We start from the raw sequence: 26,785 nt of genomic DNA, 5'->3' as shown, positions 1-26,785 counted from the left end.
GGAAACTCAAACTAAGAAAGGTAGGTTATTTGTCCAAACTCAGCCAATAAGTAATCGACCTGGGTTTAAAGTTTAAACCCACCAGTCCCAACGCCAGAATCCAAGCCCTTAATCGCTGTGCCATGCTTCCTCCAGAGGACAAAACTTGTTCCTCACCATCAAGAATAAAGTAGGGGATTCCTTGTTGGCGCAGTGGTTGGGGATCTGCCTGCCAATGCAGGGGACAAGGGTTCGAGCCCTGGTCTGGGAGGATCCCACATGCCGTGGAGCAACTAGGCCCGTGAGCCACAACTACTGAGCCTGCGCGTCTGGAGCCTGTGCTCCGCAACAAGAGAGGCCGCGATAGTGAAGAGGCCCGTGCACCGCGATGAAAAATGGCCCCCACTTGCTGCAACTAGAGAAAGCCCTTGCACAGAAACGAAGACCCAACACAGCCAAAAATAAATAACTATTAAATAAATAAATAAATAAATAAAGTAGATTTTTAAGATGCTAATATGAAGTCAAATGGCCAAGAAGGAAGAGAAGCAAACACCTTTGATTACAACCCACATTATTTGTGGCTGATTTCCCCAGTTTCCTTTGGGCTCTCCTACCTACCATGGGGAGTCCGCAAGTCTAGAGGACAGACTGTAAAACTGTGTTCACATTCCTACACACTCTAACTGTTTTGTTACTCGTGTACATGGCCATTTCAGGAATTCCTAGGTAGTCTGGCATACTAAATGTCGATCACGATTTTCAGCTCTTAGAAACCCACTGTGTATTATTTTAGCCTCAAGTAAGACTTCAAAAATGTGGTCACTCTTGCTTACATTTTCTCTGGAAACTCAGAGAATAGAGAATCAAAGAAAGCGTTTTAAGGTACATGGTCGTTTTCTGTCCTCCTCAGCTTTCTCTGCTCGTGACTGATGAGAAGACACCATCCTACAGGCCACCACGTATAAGAACAGAAAGCAATGGAGCTGAGTAATGTACAGCAGTTACCTTACAAATGCTGCTGACTGCCTGACCTCTGCCATCCGTATCTAATGCTCTTCCACTTTCCAAGCGCAGTTCACAAGATAAGGAGGCCGAGGGCACCACAAGAGAACTACTGAAAATATAAGCACGCAAGTGACTTTTAATATTAAAATACTTTATTAAAATGAAGTGCATCCTACCCAATAACTTTATGTATATGAAAAGATATATAAAGTTATTGGATAGGATGCACTTCATTAGTCTCTGCTTTTAAAAGCTTTCAACAACAGGTCTGCTGCTAGGCCTGGGGACAGGGCCCCACTGAGAACGCTTTCTTCCAGGAGAGGAATCCGTTTCCGGACTGTGGGGTGGGTCCTGAAATGTTCTACCACATTTTCCTGAATGAGGTTCCACATCCAAACTCTCTGCTGCTTCTGTCGCTTGGCAGTCAGCTCCCCACTGGCAAGCATCACATCCTGGAATTCTTTCATTGTATCCCACATTTCAGTGATCCCCTCTCCACTTCTGGCAGAAATACGAATTACCTGTTGAAAAGGGAAGAACCAGAACTATATTACTTAAAACGATAGAAAACATTGTCATGCGGACTCTGGCATTTGCCAATTAAGTCTTACAGTCTATGGCATGGCAATAGGGAGGCGACAAAAATGAGGCATTTTATCATCGTGTCAAAGTAGACATACTGAGAAATATACTAAGGTAACTTACTAAGGTTACTAAGTGCGAAGCAGAAATAAGACACTGATTCAAGGTCATATTTTTTAGCTCAGAGGTTTATTTTGACTGGGGATTGCTCGAATGGTCTTCAGAGACCAAAGGGATGAACTGGGAAATGGTCACTCGGATGAGAAGGGCAACGCTACGTAGGTTTCCCTGAGGCCTGAGAGCCAGAAAATGAAACCGAGCTGAGAGAATAGCCCTGTTCCCTCCATCAAATTGCCTGGTTCAGCAGGTGCTACGAGCACGGGTATCTGCATGGACAAGACAGCTCCAGACGCAGCACAGACAACGTGCCGGGAGCCGACAGCAAGACGTGTCATTGTTGTTCTCGTTATAGTGATTATAGGTTACTCTTTAATAACACAGGGCCCTGCTACAGATAAAGTGTCCGCATCGGTATTACTGCATCACTTACTACGGGTTTTTTTTTTCCTTATGGAAAACATCACCCGACAAGCATAATGGGAAGGAAAGTTACCACATCAAAAGCCTGTTCTCTCCTACTCAAACTCTAACCTAGATAATCAAGTCGTTAATTGCGCCATAATCTTCAGGATGGTTCCTTGCAGAATGGATTTGTCATCACATCCAAATGGCTTGAGCCAAGCATTAAGCAATCTAATTTATCGCCTCACATCTAGTTTTTGGCATCTAGTGGTTGAAGGATTATACTTAAAATCATAACTACACACTCGGTGGCTTTGTCATAATTTTAAAAATTATAATCTCATCTACAAGCAAAGACTGATTATATGTCTAGCTTGGGACTCACATCCTCTCTTCTAACGGGCACAGTCTACTCAGGGTGAAAACTGCAGAACAGAATGCAAGCTGACCTTTGGTCTCCAGACTCCTGAACGCCTGCGGAGTAATTTCAGCGCGCTCACATACTCTGCTTGTATCCTCCGAGCTGGCACGACCAAGTCTCCATCAGATTTGGTTATAGCGACCAGATCTGCCATCTCAATTATACCTCTTTTAATACCCTCGTGAGAAAGAGAAAAGAAAGTGATTTATCTGAAACATTTCATGCCATCAAAAATGGGACACCAGTTACTGCTAAGGTTTTGAAACTCATACACTCCAACTTTTTCTCTGCACCCTCCCAAGCCCTGGGTCCTAGGAATCACAATTATTGACAGAAATTACTCAAAAGCACTGACTCTTGGGATTATGGAAGTCATGTGTAATATCTCTTTCAAATTTGGAGACGAACACGCTGAAATACATTCAGAATTAGAGTAAATATATCATCCAGACACACTATGATTGAGTGGCAGGAGAGAGTTCACACTGCCTCATGATGGATTCCACTTCTCGGCAGCTAACCCTGCAGGACGCAAAACCATCCATCATTCAGGTGCTTGAAAAGGAAAACACCCACGTCACTAACATGTTCATTTCCAGAAACAGAGTCTTTGAAGTTTTCCTTAAATGTATGTAGCTTTTTTTTTTGATTTGCATTTGAGGAAAAAATAACCTGATGGCTAAAAAGACCTCAATCTCTTGATTTAAATTATGTTGCGTGAAAACACTAGAAAAATCCTAAGGCCAAACCTTATTTGGAAAATGAAGATTTTGCTATCTAAGATTAAAATTCCTTTTCAAATATTTCAAAACGTAACTTTCAATGGTTAAACTCTAAGAGTTAATGTTTCTAAACTGCAGCATCCAGAGTCTGATGTCACTAGTTTTTCAGAATTTTTCAACTGAAGGGGAGGTGCTGTATAATATAGAATTTGGGGACTTCCCTGGTGGCGCAGTGGTTAAGAATCCTCCTGCCAATGCAGGGGACACAGGTTCAAGCCCTGGTCCGGGAAGCTCCCACATGCCGTGGAACAACTAAGCCCATGCACCACAACTACTGAGCCTGCACTCTAGAGCCCGAGTACCGCAACTACTGAGCCCACACGCCGCATCTACTGAAGCCCGCGCGCTCTAGAGCCCGTGCTCCACAACAAGAGAAGCCACCGCAATGAGAAGCCTGCGCACAGCAAGGAAGAGTAGCCCCCGCTCGCCGCAACTAGAGAAAGCCCGCATACAGCAACAAAGACCCAACGCAGCCAAAAATAAAATAAATAAATAAATACATACATACATACATAAAAATTTTTTAAAAACAAAAGAATTTGTCTGGTCTTTGTTCAAGGTTCCTGGGAGGTAACTGCTAAATCCTCGGAGTTTCCTGAGTGATAGGAGTGACTTTGTTATTCGCCATGGGTGCCTGGGACCATACCTGGGTTTACGCAAGATCACTCACAATGGGGGCTGACCACACCAGAAGAACCAACCACGTGATTAGAGGGTTGGGCCTTTGAGCCATGCGCTAGCAGCCTGACCTCCTCTGGGGAGGGCGGGGGCTGGAGACCGAGTTCAATCATGTGGACAGGGATTCGGTCAATCACGCCTACATAATAAAACCCCAAAAGAAACCGCAGACACTGAAGCTCAGGAGAGCTCCTTGGCTGGTGATGCACATGCACGTGCCAAGAGGGAAATGTGTCCTGAGGACACAGAAGTTTCGAGTTTGGGACCCTTCCAGACCTCTCTCTCTGTGTCTCTTCATTTGGCTGGTCCTGATTTGCATCCTTCATAATAAAACTCTAACTGGTACTGCAGTGCTTTCCTGAGTTCTGTGAGTCATACTAGTGAATTACCGAACCTGAGGGGTAAGTGGGAACCCCCATGTTTGCAGCCAGTCAGAGGCATGGGTGGCTTGGGAACCCCCGGGCCTGCTGCTTGTGTCCGGAGTGAAAGCAGTCTTGGGAGGATGGTGCCCTCACCCTGTGAAGGCTGTGCTAACTCCAGGGAGTTAATGCCAGACTGCACTGCAGGAGGAAAGGAAGAACCCTTTCTACAATATATAAACTACGACAGTGGGATCCCAGTTAAAAGCAAAGGAATATCTCATGAGGACCTTTTCAACCAGCTGTAGCACAAACACCCACGTAACAGTGGTCTCTTGGCTGGAGCTATCCCCCATGTTACAGGTGGAAAGACTAAGTTGTGTCATTAGCTCAAGGTCATAAGTTCTACTACTATAAGTTGGGGAAAAAAAATAGAGAGTTTGCCTTTGACCCGGGTATTTTAGCCAACGTGAATGATGTTTCTTTCCCTACACTAATATCAACTTAATTTACAAAAAACCCACAACATTGGGAATTTGTACTTTCAGAGATGTACACTTTGTGTTTTGGGGGGTGAAAAAGTCAAAATAATTACCTGCAATTCATCTCCTCCTGCTGGTGGCAGTAGTAAAACAAACATGTCAACCATGTCAGCTACGGCAAACTCCGACTGCCCCACACCTGAAATTTTAAATCACGAGTGTATACAAAACATTCACAGGAGTCTGACCTTCTCGACTCCCCTGACCACCACTTCCACTCCAGTTCATCTGCTCATACTCACCGTCACACGCTCGACCTGATCCCACTTTAACCACCACCTCTGAACAATGTGTTAAATGCCACTGCCTCACCCGACGGCAAAGCCGTGATCCTCCCCACCTCTCTCCCGCCCTCGTTCCCACCAGCTCAGTCTCTGACCACATGGAGAATGTGAAGACCTGCGCTCTCTCCTCACTCTCGCTGCTCTTTCTCGGCTTCCCTTTCGCGGGTGAGCAGCTTGAGCGCCTGATTCTAACCTTAGACCAGTCTGGCAGCTTCCTTGCCTTCTCATCCTTCTATCACCCTGCAAAGCCCACCCATGGATCAGTCCTATGTCCGTGTCTCTCCTGCATTAAGTGTCCTGGAGAAATCCCTCAGCTGTGTGGACAGGCGCCACCAGAGGGTCATGGGCTCCAACATCGGCTACATCTTCCTCTTGGTACAGAAAAAGCGATGCCCCTGAACGCCCTCGGGCAGCTTCCTTCCTGTTTCTCACAGTGGCTACTACAGACGCTCACTGTCCCATCATCTCCCCACATGACGATGACTGATGACCGCGGCACCTGCTTCACAGCCAAACAGATGCAAGGACGCCCTCAGCCTCCCCCCGCCACCCCACAGAGAAGCAGAAACAACACACACTCCGCCCGGCTGCCTCCTCGCCGGGCCCAGGGTCAGAAGCATCGGCTGAAGACTGGCCTCTCCTTCCTTCCCACCTCCCCTGGGCTCTGGCTCTGCTTTATCTCCAACCTCCCCTTGTCTACAGGCTCCCGTCCCTCAAACATCCCATGAGTTGGGCTCAAGTCTTTCTCATCTGAAAACCAAACACAACCAGAAAATAAGAAGACAAAAACGCCCAACCTCCTGCCATCATCACCGCGTTTCTCTCTTTCTCTTGATAGCTAAACGTCTGCGAAAAGGCAATTTATGCCCACTGTCCTCACGCGACTACGTCACATTAGCCTCAATCTGCGTAAATCTGACTCCCACACCCCCCACTCCACTACACCTCCTCTCCAACTCTCTCCTTCCTTGGTGGGGCAGAGACTTCTGGTCGCCCACGCAATGTTCATTCTTCCCGATTTCCTTCCCCCAGGGTCGCTAGGGCCATCAGTGTCCCAGGTGAAAGACCACATGCACCAGACCCCCCGCCAGCCAGAGATGTTAATGTGTGAAAGCAAAAGTCACTGGATGGCGTTTCCAGGAGAGTTCCTTCAAGAGGGCAAAGCCAGCCAGGAGGTGTATCGCTTCCGACCCCTTCCCCCTTCCTTATTCCCCCTTCTTCCTTCCTTCTACCTGGAACAGGGAGGTGAGTTAGAGCTTCATCAGCTGTCTTGTATCCATGGGCAACCTTGAGGCTGGAAACGAAGTGCTAAGAATGGAGAGCAGGGAGAACCGCCCCCCCTCCCCGGGGCGCTGTAGAACCACCCAGCCCTGTGGGCCTGCCTGCCTCCAGGCTTCTTTTATTTACAAAAAAAACAAATACACAAACAAAACCCACCCTCTTCCTTGTCTGAGTCAGAGATAGTTTGAGTCTCTGAAACATGCAGCCAAACACAACTTTCAGTTAATATATGTGATTTTATGGTCCTCTTCCCCCTTGATTCTCCTACCACTACTCAGGCAACTTTTCCTCCACCTGCCCTGAGACGATGGACTCCTGGACTCCGGCCCATGTCTTCATTCCCTGCCTTCATGCCCCATGCTCTAAGGGTCCTGCGCAAAATGCAGTGCCCTGACTGGGCCACGTTCGCTCACTCCTGTGTGTTTCGGTCAAGGCCCTTTAGCCCATACTTTACTTAACTCCAACCCTCCCTTCAAAACTGAGTTCAGGGGTTTCCCTGGTGGCACAGTGGTTAAGAATCCTACTGCCAATGCAGGGGACACAGGTTCAAGCCCTGGTCCGGGAACATCCCACATGCTGCGGAGCAACTAAGCCCGTGCGCCACAACTACTGAAGCTTGTGCACCTAGAGACCGTGCTCCTCAACAAGAGAAGCCACCGCGATGAGAAGCCTGCGCACCGCAACGAAGGGTAGCCCCCGCTTGCTGAAACTAGAGAAAGCCCGTGTGCAGCAACAAAGACCCAATGCAGCAAAAATAAAATTAAAAAAAAAAACAAAAAAAACTGAGTTCAACTGTCACCTCCTCCCTGAAGTCTTCCCTGATCCCCCAAATCTGAGTCAGGTTGTGTCACAAACATTGATCACACGGTAATATAACAAATTGTCTCTCCACGGGAATGTGAAGTTCTCGGGGTTTCCTTTTCAGTATTTTCGTTGTGCGTAACCACGTGCTAGGGATATAAAGGTGAAATAAAACATGAGGTGCCCAACTACACTAATCTTCTTAGTGAATACTGCAGACATATGACTCTGCTTAAATAAAATGGGTGTTATGTTAAAGTAGTGTTTCCATAGGTCAGCCTAATGCTGACAGCTCTCCTCCAGCACTGAGAACATACCGCCCTGGATAACAGTTATCCAGACACAGGGCTCACCTTTCTTTTCTTTAAGGGTAAGGATTATAGCCTATATACTCATATCTCCTACAGAGTCTGAGATAGCTTATATTTAATTACCTCTTTAGTAAGCATCTGCTGAATGAACAAAATGAAATTAGCCGTCATTCATCTTTATACAGCATTCATTTTAATAGTATTTTATTGTTATAGAATAGAAAATCACACTCACCCACGGTTTCAATAAGAATTATGTCATATCCGGCTCCTTCGCACAACAGAATAGCTTCGTTTGTGGTCCTTGTCACACCTCCCAAAGTACCTCTAGTAGGAGATGGCCTGATGTACGCATTCATATCTCTTGATAACTCAGTCATTCGGGTTTTATCACCTAAGAGTGATCCTAAAACACACAGTTACATTTTATAATCATGGAACACCTATAAGGGCCAATTATCAATCAGCCAATTCCTAGGGGAAGTGCTTTAGGACATTTCTCCCCAAACCGCAAATTGTATTTCATATTATTAAGCTTTTTTCCAACACCATGTATGTAATGATGCCAAATTCATCTATTTAACGTTTTAAGCCCCTCAAAACCTATAATGGCTCCCACTGACTAGAGGTTCAAATCTAGATTCTTCAGTCTTGCATTGGAGGCCCTCAGAATGCTAGCCTACCTTACCTGTCCGATTTCCGCTTCACTAATCCCCAAATCAACCTGCCATTCCAGTTGGGGTGGTTTCTTTACTGTCCTCTTAACGTTGCTGTGTTTATCGTTCTCAGCTGGGAGTGATTTTTCCCCCCAGAGGATACTTAGCAATGTGTAGAGATATTTGTACTTGTCACAACTGGAGGGAAGGGTGTTCCTGGCATCTCGTAGGTAGAGATCAAGGATACTGTTAAACATCCTTCCATGTGCAGGACAGCTGCCCACAACAAAGAATGTCATTAGCGCCAAGGTTGAGAAACTCTGCTTTAACTGAGTTGCTTGTCTATAGGACCATGTCTTACATATTTTGTGCACTGAATGCTTGTTCACAGTAGGCAATTAACGTAATGCTTGTGGAATAGAACCGTTGCTGTTTCCGTGTGTACTGCGGTATTTTGGCAAACATCAGTACCTGCAAATTCTAGAAGACTGAAAGCCCTGGAATTAGTGAAATTACCTTTACCTTCTTTCCTTTAGCCACGTAGTAACATTTGAAGGTGTAGTGCTGTTCTAACCTGAATTTTAATTTCTGCTCAAGAGCTAACCTTTCCAAAGCTGCTGCTAAACATTGAGGAGTCCCTTAAAGATATGATCTTTTCCCTGATGATTCCAGTTTCGACTTCTCATAGGTTCTAACGCCCCAGCATACACCTACCACACAGCTCAACTACCTTATTTACTGTACATAAAACTTTGTTCTAAAGTAATTTTCTGGGTGAAATCATCTCTGTGTAAGTCAACAATCTGCCAAAGCTACACTTTAAATTATTATCCTATAGATCCCAACACACCGAACTAAACACTTATGAAATTACTCTCCCATATAATTGTCTTTGCCAGTGAATCTAAAACTGGTGACTGCAGAGCCTTAGGGAGGTCTCCAAGCTCCCACCGCAGGGGGCCTGTGAGTCCAAAGCACAGCAAGGATTGACTACAGGCTTCTCAAACTTCAATGGAATGTTATTTTCACATGTATCTACTGTTACAATGAAAAGGTAAAATTGAATACTTACAGTGTCCTGTTTATCCTTGCATAGTTTTTTCTTTCAAAGTCTTTGTATTTTTACCTGAGAAAATGACCTTCATTTTTGGTTTGAGAAAGGTTAGGAACCACATAGCTACGTAACTTTAATCAGGTTATCTTATGTCACCATTTCCGCTACTCTTATCTCAAACTATTGTTTTCTTTTGCTATTGCAAGTATTCTAGAGTATTATGACGGTGGGGGGAAAATCTTTGCACCTGTGTGAAAATGAAGGCCACTATAAATAAATTCTTTGTTCAAGTGCTTACCTTTCACAAAGTTCTTAGACTATAAAAAAAGCTAATACACTGACATGGATTTAATCTTGAACTTTGCGAGTATAAATTTTACTTTACGGTTAACCCTTTCATTACAGTGAATCAAAAACTGTGAATGTTCTCAGCTAAATTTCTCAATGGATGGTAATAGGAATTGTTGTCCACCTCTCTATTGACCTAAAGTCCCTGAAATATATCGTATTTATTTTTTAGCATTAAACCCACAGGATAGAAACCAAACCCTTCCACAAAGCACTCTGTATTTCCCCCTTCGCAACACACATTACATTGTAATGGCCTGTGTGCACCTGTCTGTTTCCCTCATGAGAGATAAAGCTCCATAAGGCCAAGAGAACTGCATCTTATTCAACATTAAACAACACAGTACCTTTTTTGTACAGGGCCTCGCCTACGATAGGCGCTGAAATACCTGTTAAATGAATAACTGTCATGTGAGATGCTTCAATCATAAAGAGGGGTAAGGGAAGAAAAAGCTTTCCTGAGTATTTATGTAGTATGATTTATGTTTCCCTTAAATGATCCTTTGGGGAACTTAGCTTATTCATTTTATCTCTGATGAGCTGCAAATTAAACTTTGAGTGACTGCACGACCTCAGGGCAGTAAGTAATTTCTGAGCACTGTGTGCTGCCAGGAACAGAGCATATCACATGGTCCCTCTAAGAGCTTTCTGTTTAACTGAACACGTAATATAAACAGGTGACAAGTTAAATAGAGCAGGAAGATTTATTTTAAGCTTGAGATGTTACAATAATATGAGGAAATTAATGAGTAAGAAGCCATTTTCTGAACTGAGTAGGGGCTGATGGAGCCAGGAAAAACAGTAAAAGGAAAAGGGGCTGAGCCTCAGGTGTGATAGACAAAGGGGTGAAATTGGCTTTTGATCATCTGCAACTTCTGGCGCCTGTTCTCCTAGTTCTCTACGTACGCAGGCTACTCCTAGGTTACCTGTAAGCTAACCTCCCCTGGAGAACCCGATGCCCCAAACACCTCCCTCAGCCTCCACCTCACACCCACCACCTCCCTTCCTTCACTGAGACCAAACTCAGCGAAAGGTTAGAAGACACCCGTCTGTGCAGATTCCCCCTAAACTGTAACGGAGAGCCGGGTCCACTCCACGAGCCCCTGCTCTGCAATTTACGAAGCAGCAGCAATACTCACCACCACTAGTACAAGAAGAAGGGTCCACAGCCAGCACAGATAATTTGTGCCCTCTCTCAGTAAGCATTTTTCCAAAATATTCTATAAAGGTTGATTTCCCAGCACCAGGAGGCCCAGACAATCCTATGGTGGAGACAGACTTTGCAATTTAATGAAATAAATGAAATCAGCACCATGATGAGTTCTATTGAAATACTAGACTACCTTCTACTTCTCCTAATTTATTAAAACCATCGTTAATGTAGTTTAACATTTCCTAAAGCGGTAAACGAAAATCTACCTATTTATCTCGTCCCTGAGTAATAGGGATACAGGAGGGAGAGAAGTCGGAGTTCCATATGTTCACCAGATTCACTTTTAAAAATTACAAAATGTGATTTGCCTTTTTAGTAGAACGTAGAGCTTTTGGGGCAGACTTCATTGCCTATGTTGTTAATGTGCTGACTTTCTCCAACAACTGCCCACCTCTCATCATGATCAGTAATTATTCCACCCACCCCGATTCTGTCCATGCTATGTTCCCACTGGAAAAACAACCCATTACTCCAGAAATTCCCAGTGATTGAGAAAATAGTTTTCTACTTATGGAATACAATTTTTTCATCTCACTCATAACTCAAAGAAAATAATATAAACTGAATCCTGAAAAATAAACTTTTTTTTTTATCTTAAGAAAGGCAGAAAATTCCCCTACTTGGAGAGTCAGCAGACAGTGGCAGGCAAGAACACAAACTCTGGAGCCAGTCGGCCAGTTCTGTTTCTAGCTCTACCTCTTATGAGCTGTGTAATCTTGGGCAAGTCACTTAATCATTCTGTACCTGAGTATATTCTGCCATAAAATGGACATAAGAGCACCTATTTCTTCAGGTTACTGTGAGGAGTAGATGAGTTAATTTTGCAATATGTTTAGAATAGCACATGGCCTCAAGAGATATATAACTATATGTTCAATAAAATCTATAAAACATAAGCACTTAATTGTAACTACGTTCAAAAGTATGTATGGCGTATGGTATGCTTGGCCCCACACCACAGTTTTCAGGGCAGGTCTCTGTCTTAATGGGTGCTGAATAAACATTTGTTGCTTTTATTTACCATGGTGATAAAACAACCGCAACAAAGACTCAGGTTTATCTGGCCTCATCAGGTCCAGATGGAAGAACCAGAATAGTGCTGCAAATTTATGAGTTGCTAGTTATGTATGAGTTGCTGGTTAACTCTAGGTATTTCTAGACATTTTCTCTTCAAAGATTCTCTACAGCCTAATAAGTAAACACTTCGTCATAACTGGAATTTCTCTTTGGGAATTTGCTATTTTGTCCACAATACATAAAGAGTATTAACACCCAGCGCAGTACTCTCAAAAAGAGAGTCCCCGCAGTGAGGGCAGAAGAATAAGGGGTGGGGAAAATGCGGACTCGTACACACAGCAGTTGGTGAGCTCTTTTTGAAATTATCTTTAAAGCATTAGGTCCCATTACCCTAAAATCTAGGAGGTTTTAGGCCCCATACTGAAAATAAACTGAGACGTAAGTAATGCCAATCCACTTTTAAGTCTATTTACTCATTCCTCACACAATTTCTGCACTTTGTCCACCATTTTAAGTTGTTTATAGTGGGAGGGTTGGTTGGAATCACCTAGTTTGCCATCACGAAAAGCGCTCGTTCCACCCAAAACCTGCTTAATTCCTTCTGGTCAAAAACATCTAGATTGTTCTATAATGCACAGCTTCGAAAATATAACAAGCTTATTTGCAATTACAGAAACAGGTCAATTGTTCAAGAAGTGAACACCTAATATTTTTAGACAGCAAATGAACATGGTGTCTCCTTTAAAATGCATTTTGGTATTGAGCTGGCTGTGCTTAGAGCCAAGCCATTTCCAGAAACTCTAATAAACAAGTATCTGAGGAACCTCCCTGGCGGTGCAGTGGTTAAGAATCCACCTGCCAATGCAAGGGACATGGGTTCAAGCCCTGGTCCGGGAAGATCCCACATGCCGTGGAGCAACTAAGCCCATGCGCCACAACTACTGAGCCCGTGAGCCACAACTACTGAAGCCCACATGCCTAGAGCCCGTGCTCCACAACAAGAGAAGCCACCGTGATGAGAAGCCCGTGCACCACAACGAAAAGTAGCCCCTGCTCGCCACAACTAGAGAAAGCCCGCACGCAGCAACGAAGACCCCACGCAGCCAAAACTAAATAAATAAATAAATTGATTTTAAAAAAAAAGTATCTGAAAGAAGTGACACTTGCTTAGAGAAAAAACCAACGAAACACCTAAGAAGTAGAATTCTGAAATGTGATAAGGATAATTATGGTTGATATAACCACAACAGCAGGGAAGTCACTTTAGACTATTAAGCAGAAGTTCTGCTGAGAGAAAGGAGTAAACTGGTGAACAGTTCTTCCTGCGCATGTTTCTGTTCTGGGAGCCACAGCGAGATCCCTGCCAAAAGAGAAATCTCACCTTATTCTCTTAAAATACAGAGCCTTCATTCAAATGGCCACTGCATTTCCCACCACATAACAAGACTAATATTTACAAAGAAAAGGCATTCAAAATTCATTCCAAAATTCTGCAAGTACAAAAAAATCCCCATTAGATCATAAGCTATTTAGACTTATTTTAAAAGAAGAGAGAATTTAGAAAAATATTTACTGGACAGACAAAAAACAAAACAAAAAAACCAAAAAAAACAAAGACTGACCCACTCGAAATGCTAGTGGTTTTCCTTTTAATTTTTCTTGTTCTCTGTGGTGGACCAACACTTTCTGAAGAAGCACCTGGGCTAACTCTTTCTTCCTGTTGTGAGTTGATTCTATAAGAGTTATGGCCTCTGCCAAGCAGGCCCTTTGCCCTTGGATTAAACCAGTATAAAGCTCAGCCACAAGCTTTTGTTCTTTATCAGAAAGTCCTTCTGTTTGTTCCTTTAAGGTTGTTTGTAGACATAATGTTCTCGTTAAACCATTTGACGGCAGCATCCACTTTGCATGATGGAGTCCGAGAGCACTGACTGGCTGAGCACATGGGATTCCTGACCTGAGGTGAGTACTTGAGGGTACGATGAAGTGGTAACGTCGGAAAAGTGTTCTTAAAAGGACTTTAAGGAAGTCCCGGTGAGGATGTTGGAGCAGCATGGGAATATTCATTTTGCCTGTAACTGAAGAAAATGCTGGACGTTTTTTGGTTCAGTGCGATTCGTGACTCCCTAAGAGAAAGAAAAACATATTTTGCCAGTTCAACACGCAACTAAGATACTGAAGTAGTACAACTGCAAGCTTAGTGTTCTCCCTAGATTCTAAAACACACATACATAATCAGGGGTTTTGGTTGTACAGAGGCATGAAAGTTTCTTCCCAAACTTAAGAGCAAAGACTCCCTCCTTGTCCACAGTTAATATTCAGAGTAACCCAAATCATGAAACTACTGCTCCGCTGTGAAGTCCAGTGCACATTAAAATTTTCTTTTTTAAACAAAAAACAAACATACCCAAAAAAAAAAAAAAAACCCCAATAGAGTAGAAATTCTATGTCATGATTATTTTCTTCCGTCTACAAACCTTACATCCATCATAACAATGTCCTCAGATCGAATATACCCTACTCGGAAGCTCATTCAAAAGGTTAAAAAAAAATCCCTCTGATGCTGGCCTTTTATTCATCTCCACAGAAGAAAGGTGATTAGTAAGGCAGGCATTCAGGCAAAAGTTTAGATCCATGTATGTATTCAACAGACTGACCTGGCACACAGATATACACAACGAACGGCCTAACATAAGCACACAAACCACCACCACAAGCCTTCGTGTGGAATGAACTGTGAGGACGGTCTACAACCTGATCCAGGGCATCTCAAGGTACGGTCAGAACCACCTTGGTGCTTATTAAGAACGCTTATCCCCAGCCCCAGGAATCAGAATCTCCGTGGGTAAGCACACTAAAGTTTGAGCCACTATGCAATTGGACGAGGACCCTTCACTTAGATGTACTGATATTCTCCGCTTCAGCCTGTATTAGACAATGAAGGCTGACAGGGTCCACTGAGAGTCAGGAGAGTGTGGAGGTTATGAGCCAGGGCCACTCTGCGTCTCTGCCACTTAAGCTATGATGTCCTTGGGCAAGTTACTTAACCACTCTGCCTCAGCTTCCTCTTGAGTTAAGAGAACAGAGAAGAGACTAGGAAAGCTAGAACAAAATGAGTTAATTCATATAAAAGGCTGGGAACAGTGCCTAGCACATAGTAAGACCTCAATAAACATTAGCTTTTATTACTACGACACCAATTTATAAAACTTTAGTAGAAATTAGGTCATAGACCTAGCTGCCAGTGGCAAACTAAAATTTACAGACAAACGATACATAACACCTACCAAGTCTGCATTTATGATTATTTGAAATTTTTGGTTTTCAAGTACCTTGTAGCACATGAAATAAATTACCTTGTGGCTCCCAAGTCCCTCTCTAAATTGTGTTCCAACGCCAGCACAAAATTAATTTTAGTTAAATAATGTTTTATTAGGAAAAAGAAGAAACATTTTAAGATTTTTTTATTGTTATAAATATAACTGCTCATTTTACTATTAGTCTTCTAAAAGGACAATTTATTTTAAAATGTGTAAAAATGTTTCTAAAAAACAATTTTAAAACATCCACTACCACCCTTCACACAAACACACAAAACACACAAAAAGACATTTAAAACAAACAAACAAAAAATTAAGAGGTGCTCTATTCTGGAAGCTCTCTTTCGATACCACCTTTAAACACACTTCTTTCTCATCCATACCACCACCACTACCACCAGACTAGAAAGCGCACAGGCAAGGCTATTTTCTGAGCAGGTACTACCTTCCAGGTCCCAGGCTAGGTTGGTTACAAACATAATAGTGATAATAGTGTCTTTGAGGGTGGTGACAGTGATATTTTATTATGTTCCAGTTACTGTACTATAAACTTCTGTATTAGTATTCTAAGGCTGCTGTAACAAATTACCACAAACTTGGTGGATTAAAACAACAGAAATTTATCCTCTCATGGTTCTGGAGGCTGGAAGTCAGAAATCAATGTGTTAGCAGGATGTCACTCCCTCCAAAGGTTCTAGAAGGGGACTCTTCCCTGCAGCGGCTCCTCAGCTCATGGCTGCAACACTCCAATCTCTGCCTCCGTCTTTACACGGCCTACTCTTTGTGTCTCTCCTCTGTGCAGACATCTGTTGTTGAATTGGGACCATTCAGATAATCCAAGATGATCTCACCTCAAGATCCTTAACTTAATTACATCTGCAAAGACCCTTTTTCCAAATGAAGTCACATTCTCAAGTTCCAGGGATTAGGACGTGGACATATCTTTTTGGAGGCCACCATTCAATCCACTACACCTCCTTAGGTGGGCAGCCTCCTTATCTTACCCTAAATGACGTAATCCCAGCACTTCAACAGCTCACAGAATAATAAACACTGTGTCCAAAGAAAGAACAATGTGCTGTGGGAACAGACAAGGTTACGGAAACTAACTCTCCTGTGGGAGGAAAGGGTTCAAGTCATGGAGGAGTCTATGTCAGGGCTGGGTCTGAAAGGTTAAGCAAAGCTGAAGAAGGATGAGGCAGGCCTTCTAGGCTGAGGACATACTTGTACAGAGGCCGAGCTGGGACTTGGTCTCTTCCCTGCCATATCACAGAAGACTGAGTAATTCAGTGAAGCAGAAACATGGCACATATACATATGGAACTAGTGATAAAAAATGAAGCCCGATCAGGATGTAAATTGAGGCCAAGGAAGTAGATTTTGTCTCGGTGCAGGAGAAACAACAGAGATCTTCAGGGAGGGCAGTGACCTAATCAACTTTGGTTCTTAGGAAATAACACTAGGAGCAGCGGCAAGAAGTTAAGAGTGACCAGATCCTGGTAACATACAGCCCAGCCTAGCAAAGACCCAAAAGAGATGATGGGGACCTGGACCAAGGCAAGGCATTAAGGGACGGAGAAGAGAAGCCAGATTCAAGACCCTCTTGTCCACATTAGGATCCCCAAAGCTTGCCATGGAGCCTGGCACATGGCAATTGTTCAAAAAAAACGCTAATCTGAACTTATTTCATTTCCCACTTGCTCGTCACTCAAGAGTTTATGAACCATTTTGAAATACTTTATTTCACTTTATTCTCCCAGACAATTCCATGAGGACAGTTGGATAGTTATTACTCTTCTCACTTAATAAGGGGAAACCAAGAGTGAGTTAGGTGACTACAGTCATAGCCAGTGGCAGGGCCAGGACTCATATCCAGGTCTTTTGACGCTCTGTGGCATTTTGTCTTAATAAACTGTTTTAGAATAAAGGAGAGCTCCTTTGGCTAAGAGGGAAAAAGATATTAGTAACTCTGCCCCTCCCAAAGTGGAGCAAAGAATGGATTAGATTTAAAATATGCCCTTTTATTAATTCCAGATCTTGGTGTCAACTCTAGATTCTCGTATAAAAAGAGGAGTGGTGTCATGCCACATTAAGGGAACACCAAATAACCCTCCACATCTGAGTATGGAATGATTATGGCAGGCTGTTTATCTTCATTTTGTTTCTTTTTCTTTCTCTCTCTTTTTTCCCCCCTTAGGCCAAGATGAAAAATGAGTTTACATTTTCTGTGCAAACCTTATCAGCAGGAGATCCCAATAATGTATTAGGTGACACAACAGACCAAATTTCTAAAACTTTTCAATGTTTTCTTGCTCCACAGAATAATTCACACCTGACAACGAAGTGCACAACATACTTAAACTCACTTTAACCACATCAACCAGATTTTAAAGGAGTTCGTAAATTTTTTAAAAGCCAATATAACTCTGCCTTGTATGAACACCTTTCTGCCCTTATTTACATGTCACAGGCAGAACAGACTAAGTCTACTAGAGTGGCAAAGTCATGCAGGTAGGGAGAAGGACTTCCCACCTGCTCGTGTAACTAAGCAGCTTTTCCTGCTTTCTTATGGAAAGAAATCTAATAACTTGGCCAATAATCAAATCAAACTGTTTCAATGAATTTTCACGACTCTTAAGAGTATGGTTTCATCCTACAATTTTACACTGAGCACTACCAAAATCAGAGAAATTTTGCAGCCTTTACAACACACAGTAAGATACCTCAAGGCACCGCCATTCCTAAGAAACCAGAATGTCAACTTATTAATATATAATGAAAAACATCAAGTAAGCAAAAATACTGAAATAGGTTGGGTAAGTGCACCCCCTTCCCTGCAAGAGGGTTCATATGGACAGCATTTTAAGGTGCTAGTTTTCCACATTTGTTTTCCTCCAAAATATCTTTTATATCCATTCCATTCTCTCCACCATCATGCCCACATTACTATAACGACTTTCAAACTCTGATCAAAGTCCATAGGAAGAAATACACTTACATCAGTCAACACACAGGCATATATATAACTAAAAGTTTCATAAAACATTATTTAACCCTATTACATGTGATATCCTCTAATACTCTTTTCTATTTTTTCTTAAAATGCAGGTTGCAATCTACCAATAGGCACAAACTACTATAGCCATTTCTATGGTCATTATTAACCATCTTCCATACTACCACTTATCCTCATAAAATGTAAATCTGACGTTATTAATCCACTGCTTAAAACACTTTAAAAGTTCCCTCTATCTTATCTGTTAAAAAAATTTTTTTTCTGTGATTTACCTGTTCATTCATTCAGCAACTATGTATTGAGAATCTACCACATGCTAGGCACTCTGCTAAGGCCTTGGAATACACTCGTCTACAGGTCCAACATGGCTCCCAACATCATGAAGTTTACAATCCAGCCAAGACAGTCATCACATAAATCTTTCATACTCTTTATGAGTGCTCTTATCCACTTCTCCAACTTAACTCATCCCCCTCCTCCACTTTTACCATATTGCTGTAACTATTCTGATCTGCACAAAGGTTCCAGAAAAACCCACACTCTTTCATACATCTTGGGCATTGTCCATGATGTTCCTTCTGATTGGAATGCCTTAATCATCTCACAAATTCCTCCTCAGCTGTCAAGACCAACTCAAGAGTCTCCTCCTCTATAGACAGTTCCCTGGCCTCCTTTCTATACCCCTTCAGTCATCATTTCTATCTCCTGTCATCATGTACTGGTCACATCCCTCTATTACAGTGCTAATCACATCGTGGTGTGACCATTTTTTAAGATGTCAGTCTTGCCTAGACCGAGTTATCGCTGTATCCACAGCATAAGTTTATGGCTCACAGAATAGATGAATGAATGTATGCTATAGTTTTGTATGGGTCAATAACTCCATTATGCTGATTACTCAGTTGATCAGTGTTTGAAAACTTATATTTTTCTAGATTTCACAGCATAAATATATTTTTAGGACTTCCTTCTTAAAGTCCGATTTCAGTATATGGATGTTTTCCTTCATTAAAAATTTGCTCAGCAGCAGCCAGTCTGACTTGGAATATTTGTCTTGAAATTGATCCAATGAATATTCTCCATTTCAATAACTACTCTGGCAAGAAAAAGCATCCAGGATTTCCAAAATCAATACATTAGGTCAGTGTCTGCGGCACAGCACAGTTCATACAGGCGAAGCAGTGTTACACCATGTGTTTCTATTCCTCAATGCTAATCACTTTGGATGTGAAGATAAGCTGTCAGATGCCATTAATCTGGTTACCATCTCCCATCACCCCCCACAGGAGGCTTTACTTTCTCCTTTTCAAATAATTTCAGGAAATTTTGGTAGAACAGAATGACTTTTTAAACAAGCAACTTTTAAATAGGTCGCTGGTATACAAGAGTAATACAGAACACATACTGAATTCATGCAGGGAATATTCTAAAGTTCTCTGTCCACTTTACCTTTTATCACTCTCTGTTAAGACTCCTATTTCCCAATTTCTACTTTTAGGTTTCAATCTTCTGGGGAAGTCTTGATTTTTCTAAATTCCATCACCAGTCAATGTTCTGATTCATTTCCACTGCTACTACCCTAGTTCAAATCTGAACTAGTCTTAAGGGGCTCTGAGACTAGCTATGGGACCTGGGCAGTCTCTACTATTCTCCATATGAAAATATTAAGACTTACACATCAGGGCCAAAGTGAGTATGACATGAAATTGCGTGCATGAGAGGGCCTGGTATCGACAGGTGTTAATCAACTCTAAGGAACCTTCTTTCTCTCTTCCCCAGACCTCCATCTTGGACGTCACAGCAAGACTCATACTGAACCATGAATGTGATCTCCTTACTAATCCACCTCAAATTCCTCCAACAGTTTCCCACACCCTAGGACAGTAGTTCTTAAAGTGTGCTCCCAAGATCAGTAGCCTCTCCATCAACTGAGAACTGGTAAGAAGGGGAAATTCTCAAGCCCCACCCCAGACCTTCGGAATCAGGAACTCTGAAGGTGGAGGTCAAGCCTGCCGCCGTCTCACAAGCCTGCCAGGTGATTCTGATGTAAGCTCAAATCTGAGAACCAGTGCCGGAGGATAAAGTCCAGTCTGGTACTGAAGGGTCTCCCAAACCAGTTTTCCTCCATTTACTGCACTTGCCTTCTCAGACCTCTCCTAAGGAGAGTTTACGCATTAACTTCCAAACCTGCTGTTCACGTTCCCCACTGAGATTTTACTCACTCGTGACATCCTTCACCTCCACAACACCTCTCCGTTTCAACCTAGCTTAAACCCCAGTTTTCTTAAATCCCTTCCCATCACAGTTTCCAGGAATTTCTTCCTCATTTGACTCCAATTATTTCTGAGTACTCAGGTGATAATCTGCAGATGTCACAAACTGCCTGTTGCTGGCCCCCAGAGGGTGTGTGAGTGCATAACTGCATGGGTTGCCAATAATATTAAAAATCAAGAAAAAGCACGAAGAGATAGATTTTTGGCCTGTGTCGGAGAAAATCATATCTGTGTATGAGGGACCCACATTCCCACATGGCAACAATCAGCTGAGGGGTACTCGTTTCAAGCATTCACCAGCACTTTCCATGCCAAATAAAGGATTTTCGATATCTTCAAATATCTCCAACTGTAACTTACATTTCTTACCATTATATAACTTTTCACGTTTCTTTTGTCTCTCCTAATAGAATACAGCCCTTAAAAGAACTGAACTGTCTGGTTCTTATTACCTTGCACACAAAACAATATGAAGTTTTTACTACATAAAAGAACATTCTGGACATTGTAGACCCCAAAATGATTAGCAATCTGCACAGCCTTTCGGGAAACTTTTGGTTTTCTACCAACTTGGTTGGAAAAGCTACAGTAGTGTTTGTTTCCCGAAGTATATGTATTAAGGCACAACTCTCAAGATAATTAAATTTTTTCAGGCCATTTTGGCTTAGATTGTCTTTCATTTTCTAATGATAAAAACAAATTATCTGAATACAGTATGTCTGCTGGAAGAGACCTAGTCCGCGCCCGGCACAGTATTTGACAGAACCTAGATGCTGTCTGTGACTTTCAGTTTGAACCCTATTTTTATATCCTAGATTTTATTCCATAAAAGATGAGTTTTAATTTCCCTCTTTGGTAGTAGCTAACCTGGACTATTGTGCCTTTTTCCGACCCATCCCCTGGTTAACAATTCGCCAGGTTTGGCAGCGAGCGGCAAGGGACCAGCCACCTTACCAAAACTGCCTTACTGTGGCACAACGGTAAACTCACAAGCCTGTCCAAAATGATGAAAATTTTAAAACGCTGTTTAAAGAGAATTTCCTTTCTAAGGAGAAAACCAACCTCTGAACCCATTTTGCCGACGCCTGCTTGTCCACACACTTCCCGCACCCCCGACATCATCCAACTCAATAATAGTCTCTTCTTCCTTCCCCCTCCCCAAATCCTCCAGGGGGCGCCCCCGACGCCGACGTGGGCTCCCCGGCGGCCCGAGGCGGGAACCCCGCCGGACTCCGGACGCCGCGCGCAACCCCCAACCCCTACTCACCCACCCGCGACCACGGAAGTACAGCCCCGCCCCACCACGCCCCTTCCGCCGGGCCGGTTCGCCCCGCCCCGCGCTCGGGCGCGCAGGCGCAGTGCCCACTGCCGGCGCGTGGGGCAAGAGGAGCGGCCGGGGACCGGGCGGCGGCGTGGGGTGTGGCCTGGGTCCCGGCGGATTTGGCCGCGAGTTATGGGGCGGGAGGCCAGTGAGCCTTGAAGGCCTGCGAGCCCGCGAAGCGTAAGGAGGTCCGCGGGGCGCTGGGCAGCCGTCAAGGAAGTGCAGCGGGGGAGGGCGCTTGACGGTGTTCACGGGTAGCTTTTGCTCTCCTGTAGCTCCAGATCGCCTCCGAAGGTCGAGGGTAATGTCCATCCTCTCCCGGGCTTGGCGCTTCGCGAAGCCCTGGAGATGAAGCCCGAGTCCAGCCCGGCCCCCGCATCCTGCGGCGGTCCAGAGACGAAGACCTTTTCCTAACTCTCCCTGGAAGCTAAGAAGTTATGGGGTGAAGGGCGGGACATGGGGACGTTTGACAGCCTGGTGAAATTAAGGGAACTCAAACTCCGCAAAGCAATTTCCAACCTGTGGGAGTAAATGCTCAACGTTCTGTACAACTCAAGCTTTTAAAGCATGGCGTGGTTTTTAACGGCGGAAGGACTCGCAGTTTTTTCTCTTAAAAGTTACCCATTTGTATTGATTAATATTTCGTAAGTTGTACCAAAAGCAAGGACTCACGCTCACCGCCCTTGGAAAGTCGTCAGAGGGGGAGAGGCTCTCGCCTTAAATGGAGGTGAAAACGAACATGCTTAATATTTGCTACCTCACTGCGGCTAAGAATGGTAACTCATTTTTTTGAAAAGCTGTTGAATCCTGTAAAAGTAGAAAAACCTGAGTTTGAGTTCCAGGACTTTTAGGAAAAACTGATGTCTCCCAAATGTTTGCTGTAGTGTAATAAAGACAGCATCATAAGGCAATAGCAAAGGATCAAATTACGGCGAATAGAAATAGTCATAAATGGGGTCTATAGTATAATTAGTGTCTGGAGCCAAGCCCCCAGTCCCCACATATGATTTGCATAATTGCATGCATTTGGGAGGGGTTGGGCATTCCTCAGTTACTTGACATGAGTTGGTTCTTACTGAGTATGGAACAATAAAAAATGAATTAGTCTTCCTTAGCATCTTTATTATTATTATTTAGACTAAAAGACCACCCACCACTTATATCCCAGAGTAATTGTAGACCCAAGAATAGTCAATTACAGAAAGTAGAACAGGCTAAGTGAAGCAGGGTGTCTGGTGGAAAGAACACGTAAGCACTCAGACCTGGTTTTAGATCTCAGCTCCTGAACACAGTAAATAGGATAAGGATAGAATTTGGGAGAAGTTACTTCCTTTCTTTAAGCTTGGAGCTGCTCACCTGTACAATATTTTGTGCGGTTTTTTTGGTATGTGTTAAACTTGATGAAAGCTGAGTTTGCATTACCTAAGGAAATGAAGTTTGTAATTTAAAAATGATTTACAATCCTTAACCTGCATTTTAACTTCAAACTCTTAAACATTTTAGTGCATTTCACTTTTTTTTTTTTTTTTTTAAGATTTTTAGAAATTTCATGTAATGTCTGAAACATTTATATTAACATATTTCCATACAAATACAAATATAAGATTTTTAGGAATTTCATGTAATGTCTGAAACATTTATATTAACATATTTCCATACAAATAACCCAATGAAAGTTTAGTATTAGTTGTTTTGTTTGTTTTTTTATACTGCAGGTTCTTATTAGGCATCAATTTTATACATATCAGTGTATACATGTCAATCCCAATCGCCCAATTCAGCACACCACCATCCCCACCTCACCGCAGTTTTCCCCCCTTGGTGTCCATATGTCCATTCTCTACATCTGTGTCTCAACTTCTGCCCTGCAAACTGGCTCATCTGTACCATTTTTCTAGGTTCCACATACATGCATTAATATATGATATTTGTTTTTCTCTTTCTGACTTACTTCACTCTGTATGACAGTCTCTAGATCCATCCATGTCTCAACAAATGACTCAATTTCGTTCCTTTTTATGGCTGAGTAATATTCCATTGTATATATGTACCACATCTTCTTTATCCATTCGTCTGTTGATGGGCATTTAGGTTGCTTCCATGACCTGGCTATTGTAAATAGTGCTGCAATGAACATTCGGGTGCATGTGTCTTTTTGAATTACGGTTTTCTCTGGGTATATGCCCAGTAGTGGGATTGCTGGGTCATATGGTAATTGTATTTTTAGTTTTTTAAGGAACCTCCATATTGTTCTCCAGAGTGGCTGTATCAATTTACATTCCCACCAACAGTGCAAGAGGGTTCCCTTTTCTCCACACCCTCTCCAGCATTTGTTGTTTGTAGATTTTCTGATGATCCTCATTCTAACAGGAGTGAGGTGATACCTCATTGTAGTTTTGATTTGCATTTCTCTAATAATTAGTGATGTTGAGCAGCTTTTCATGTGCTTTGTGGCCGTCTGTATGTCTTCTTTGGAGAAATGTCTATTTAGGTCTTCTGCCCATTTTTGGATTGGGGTGTTTGTTTCTTTAATACTGAGCTGCACGAGCTGTTTATATATTTTGGAGATTAAACCTTTGTCCGTTGATTCATTTGCAAATATTTTCTCCCATTCTGAGGGTTGTCTTTTCGTCTTGTTTATGGTTTCCTTTGCTGTGCAAAAGCTTTGAAGTTTCATTAGGTCCCACTTGTTTATTTTTGTTTTTATTTCCATTACTCTAGGAGGTGGATCAAAAAAGATCTTGCTGTGATTTATGTCAAAGAGTGTTCTTCCTATGTTTTCCTCTAAGAGTTTTATAGTGTCCAGTCTTATATTTAGGTCTCTAATCCATTTTGAGTTTATTTTTGTGTATGGTGTTAGGGAGTATTCTAATTTCATTCTTTTACATGTAGCTGTCCAGTTTTCCCAGCACCACTTATTGAAGAGACTGTCTTTTCTCCATTGTATATCTTTGCCTCCTTTGTCATAGATTAGTTGACCATAGGTGCGTGGGTTAATCTCTGGGCTTTCTATCTTGTTCCATTGATCTATGTTTCTGTTTTTGTGCCAGTACCATATTGTCTTGATTACTGTAGCTTTGTAGTATAGTCTGAAGTCAGGGAGTCTGATTCCTCCAGCTCCATTTTTTTGCCTCAAGACTGCTTTGGCTATTCGGGGTCTTTTGTGTCTCCATACAAATTTTAAGATGATTTGTTCTAGCTCTGTAAAAAATGCCATTGGTAATTTGATAGGGATTGCATTGAATCTGTAGATTGCTTTGGGTAGTATACTCATTTTCACAATGTTGATTCTTCCAATCCAAGAACATGGTATATCTCTCCATCTGTTGGTATCATCTTTAATTTCTTTCATCAGTGTCTTATAGTTTTCTGCATACAGGTCTTTTGTCTCCCTAGGTAGGTTTATTCCTAGGTATTTTATTCTTTTTGTTGCAATGGTAAATGGGAGTGTTTCCATAATTTCTCTTTCAGATTTGTCATCATTAGTGTATAGGAATGCAAGAGATTTCTGTGCATTAATTTTGTATCCTGCAACTTTACCATATTCATTAATTAGCTCTAGCAGTTTTCTGGTGGCAGTTTTAGGATTCTCTATGTATAGTATCATGTCATCCGCAAACAGTGACAGTTTTACTTCCTCTTTTCCAATTTGTATTCCTTTTATTTCTTTTTCTTCTCTGATTGCCGTGGCTAGGACTTCCAGAACTATGTTGAATAATAGTGGTGAGAGTGGACATCCTTGTCTCGTTCCTGATCTTAGAGGAAATGCTTTCAGTTTTTCACCATTGAGAATGATGTTTGCTGTGGGTTTGTCATATATGGCCTTTATTATGTTGAGGTAGGTTCCCTCTATGCCCACTTTCTGGAGAGTTTTTATCATAAATGGGTGTTGAATTTTGTCAAAAGCTTTTTCTGCATCTATTGAGATGATCATATGGTTTTTATTCTTCAGTTTGTTAATATGGTGTATCACATTGATTGATTTGCGTATATTGAAGAATCCTTGCATCCCTGGGATAAATCCCACTTGATCGTGGTGTATGATCCTTTTAATGTGTTGTTGGATTCTGTTTGCTAGTATTTTGTTGAGGATTTTTGCATCTATATTCATCAGTGATATTGGTCTGTAATTTTCTTTTTTTGTAGTGTCTTTGTCTGGTTTTGGTATCAGGGTGATGGTGGCCTCATAGAATGAGTTTGGGAGTGTTCCTTCCTCTGCAATTTTTTGGAAGAGTTTGAGAAGGATGGGTGTTAGCTCTTCTCTAAATGTTTGATAGAATTCACCTGTGAAGCCATCTGGTCCTGGACTTCTGTTTGTTGGAAGATTTTTAATCACAGTTTCAATTTCATTACTTGTGATTGGTCTGTTCATATTTTCTGTTTCTTCCTGATTCAGTCTTGGAAGGTTATACCTTTCTAAGAATTTGTCCATTTCTTCCAGGTTGTCCATTTTATTGGCATAAAGTTGTTTATAGTAGTCTCTTAGGATGTTTTGTATTTCTGCGGTGTCTGTTGTAACTTCTCCTTTTTCATTTCTGATTTTATTGATTTGAGTCCTCTCCCTCTTTTTCTTGATGAGTCTGGCTAATGGCTTATCAATTTTGTTTATCTTCTCAAAGAACCAACTTTTAGTTTTATTGATCTTTGCTATTGTTTTCTTTGTTTCTATCTCATTTATTTCTGCTCTGATCTTTATGATTTCTTTCCTTCTGCTAACTTTGGGTTTTGTTTGTTCTTCTTTCTCTAGTTTCTTTAGGTGTAAGGTTAGATTGTTTACTTGAGATTTTTCTTGTTTCTTTAGGTAGGCTTGTATAGCTATAAACTTCCCTCTTAGAACTGCTTTTGCTGCATCCCATAGGTTTTGGGTCGTCGTGTTTTCATTGTCATTTGTCTCTAGGTATTTTTTTATTTCCTCTTTGATTTCTTCAGTGATCTTTTGGTTATTTAGTAACGTATTGTTTAGCCTCCATGTGTTTGTCTTTTTTACGTTTTTTTCCCTGTAATTCATTTCTAATCTCAT

The 26,785-nt window shown here is 42.2% G+C and overlaps 1 protein-coding gene across 3 annotated transcripts; it reads right to left on the bottom strand.

The window, feature by feature from the left end:
* Positions 1 to 422: 422 nt before the first annotated feature.
* Positions 423 to 21,737, bottom strand: MMAA (metabolism of cobalamin associated A). Of its 3 annotated transcripts, none has more exons than XM_082463429.1 (7): positions 21,712 to 21,737; positions 13,461 to 13,961; positions 10,748 to 10,870; positions 7,786 to 7,956; positions 4,927 to 5,012; positions 2,541 to 2,690; positions 423 to 1,508 (listed from the first exon to the last, which is right to left on the bottom strand). In XM_082463429.1, exons 2-7 carry the CDS (start codon positions 13,900 to 13,902, stop codon positions 1,221 to 1,223), a joined length of 1,260 nt encoding a protein of 419 aa, XP_082319555.1. In that variant the 5' UTR covers positions 13,903 to 13,961; positions 21,712 to 21,737; the 3' UTR covers positions 423 to 1,220. The 3 variants fall into 3 exon arrangements, with proteins under 3 accessions (XP_082319555.1, XP_082319554.1, XP_082319556.1); XM_082463428.1 differs by lacking the exon at positions 21,712 to 21,737 and adding an exon at positions 21,507 to 21,698 and having other exon boundaries at positions 424 to 1,508; XM_082463430.1 differs by lacking the exons at positions 13,461 to 13,961; positions 21,712 to 21,737 and adding an exon at positions 21,507 to 21,694 and having other exon boundaries at positions 426 to 1,508.
* Between the last annotated feature and the right edge of the window lie 5,048 nt (positions 21,738 to 26,785).

Source organism: Balaenoptera physalus (assembly GCF_965194825.1).
Source record: "Balaenoptera physalus genome assembly, chromosome: 5".
Taxonomy (NCBI): Eukaryota; Metazoa; Chordata; class Mammalia; order Artiodactyla; family Balaenopteridae; genus Balaenoptera; species Balaenoptera physalus.
The sequence above is the reverse complement of the archived record's forward strand: the minus strand, read 5'-3'. Positions and strand labels throughout refer to the sequence as shown.

Coding starts and splice junctions, on each gene's coding strand:
- MMAA (XM_082463429.1), bottom strand. CDS start 13,902: ATGAATATTCCCATGCTGCTCCAACATCCTCACCGGGACTTCCTTAAA. Junction 7,957..10,747: donor TTCTTCTTGTACTAGTGGTG/GTGAGTATTGCT, acceptor TGTGTGTTTTAG/GATCACTCTTAGGTGATAAA. Junction 5,013..7,785: donor AATTCTTATTGAAACCGTGG/GTGAGTGTGATT, acceptor TTAAAATTTCAG/GTGTGGGGCAGTCGGAGTTT.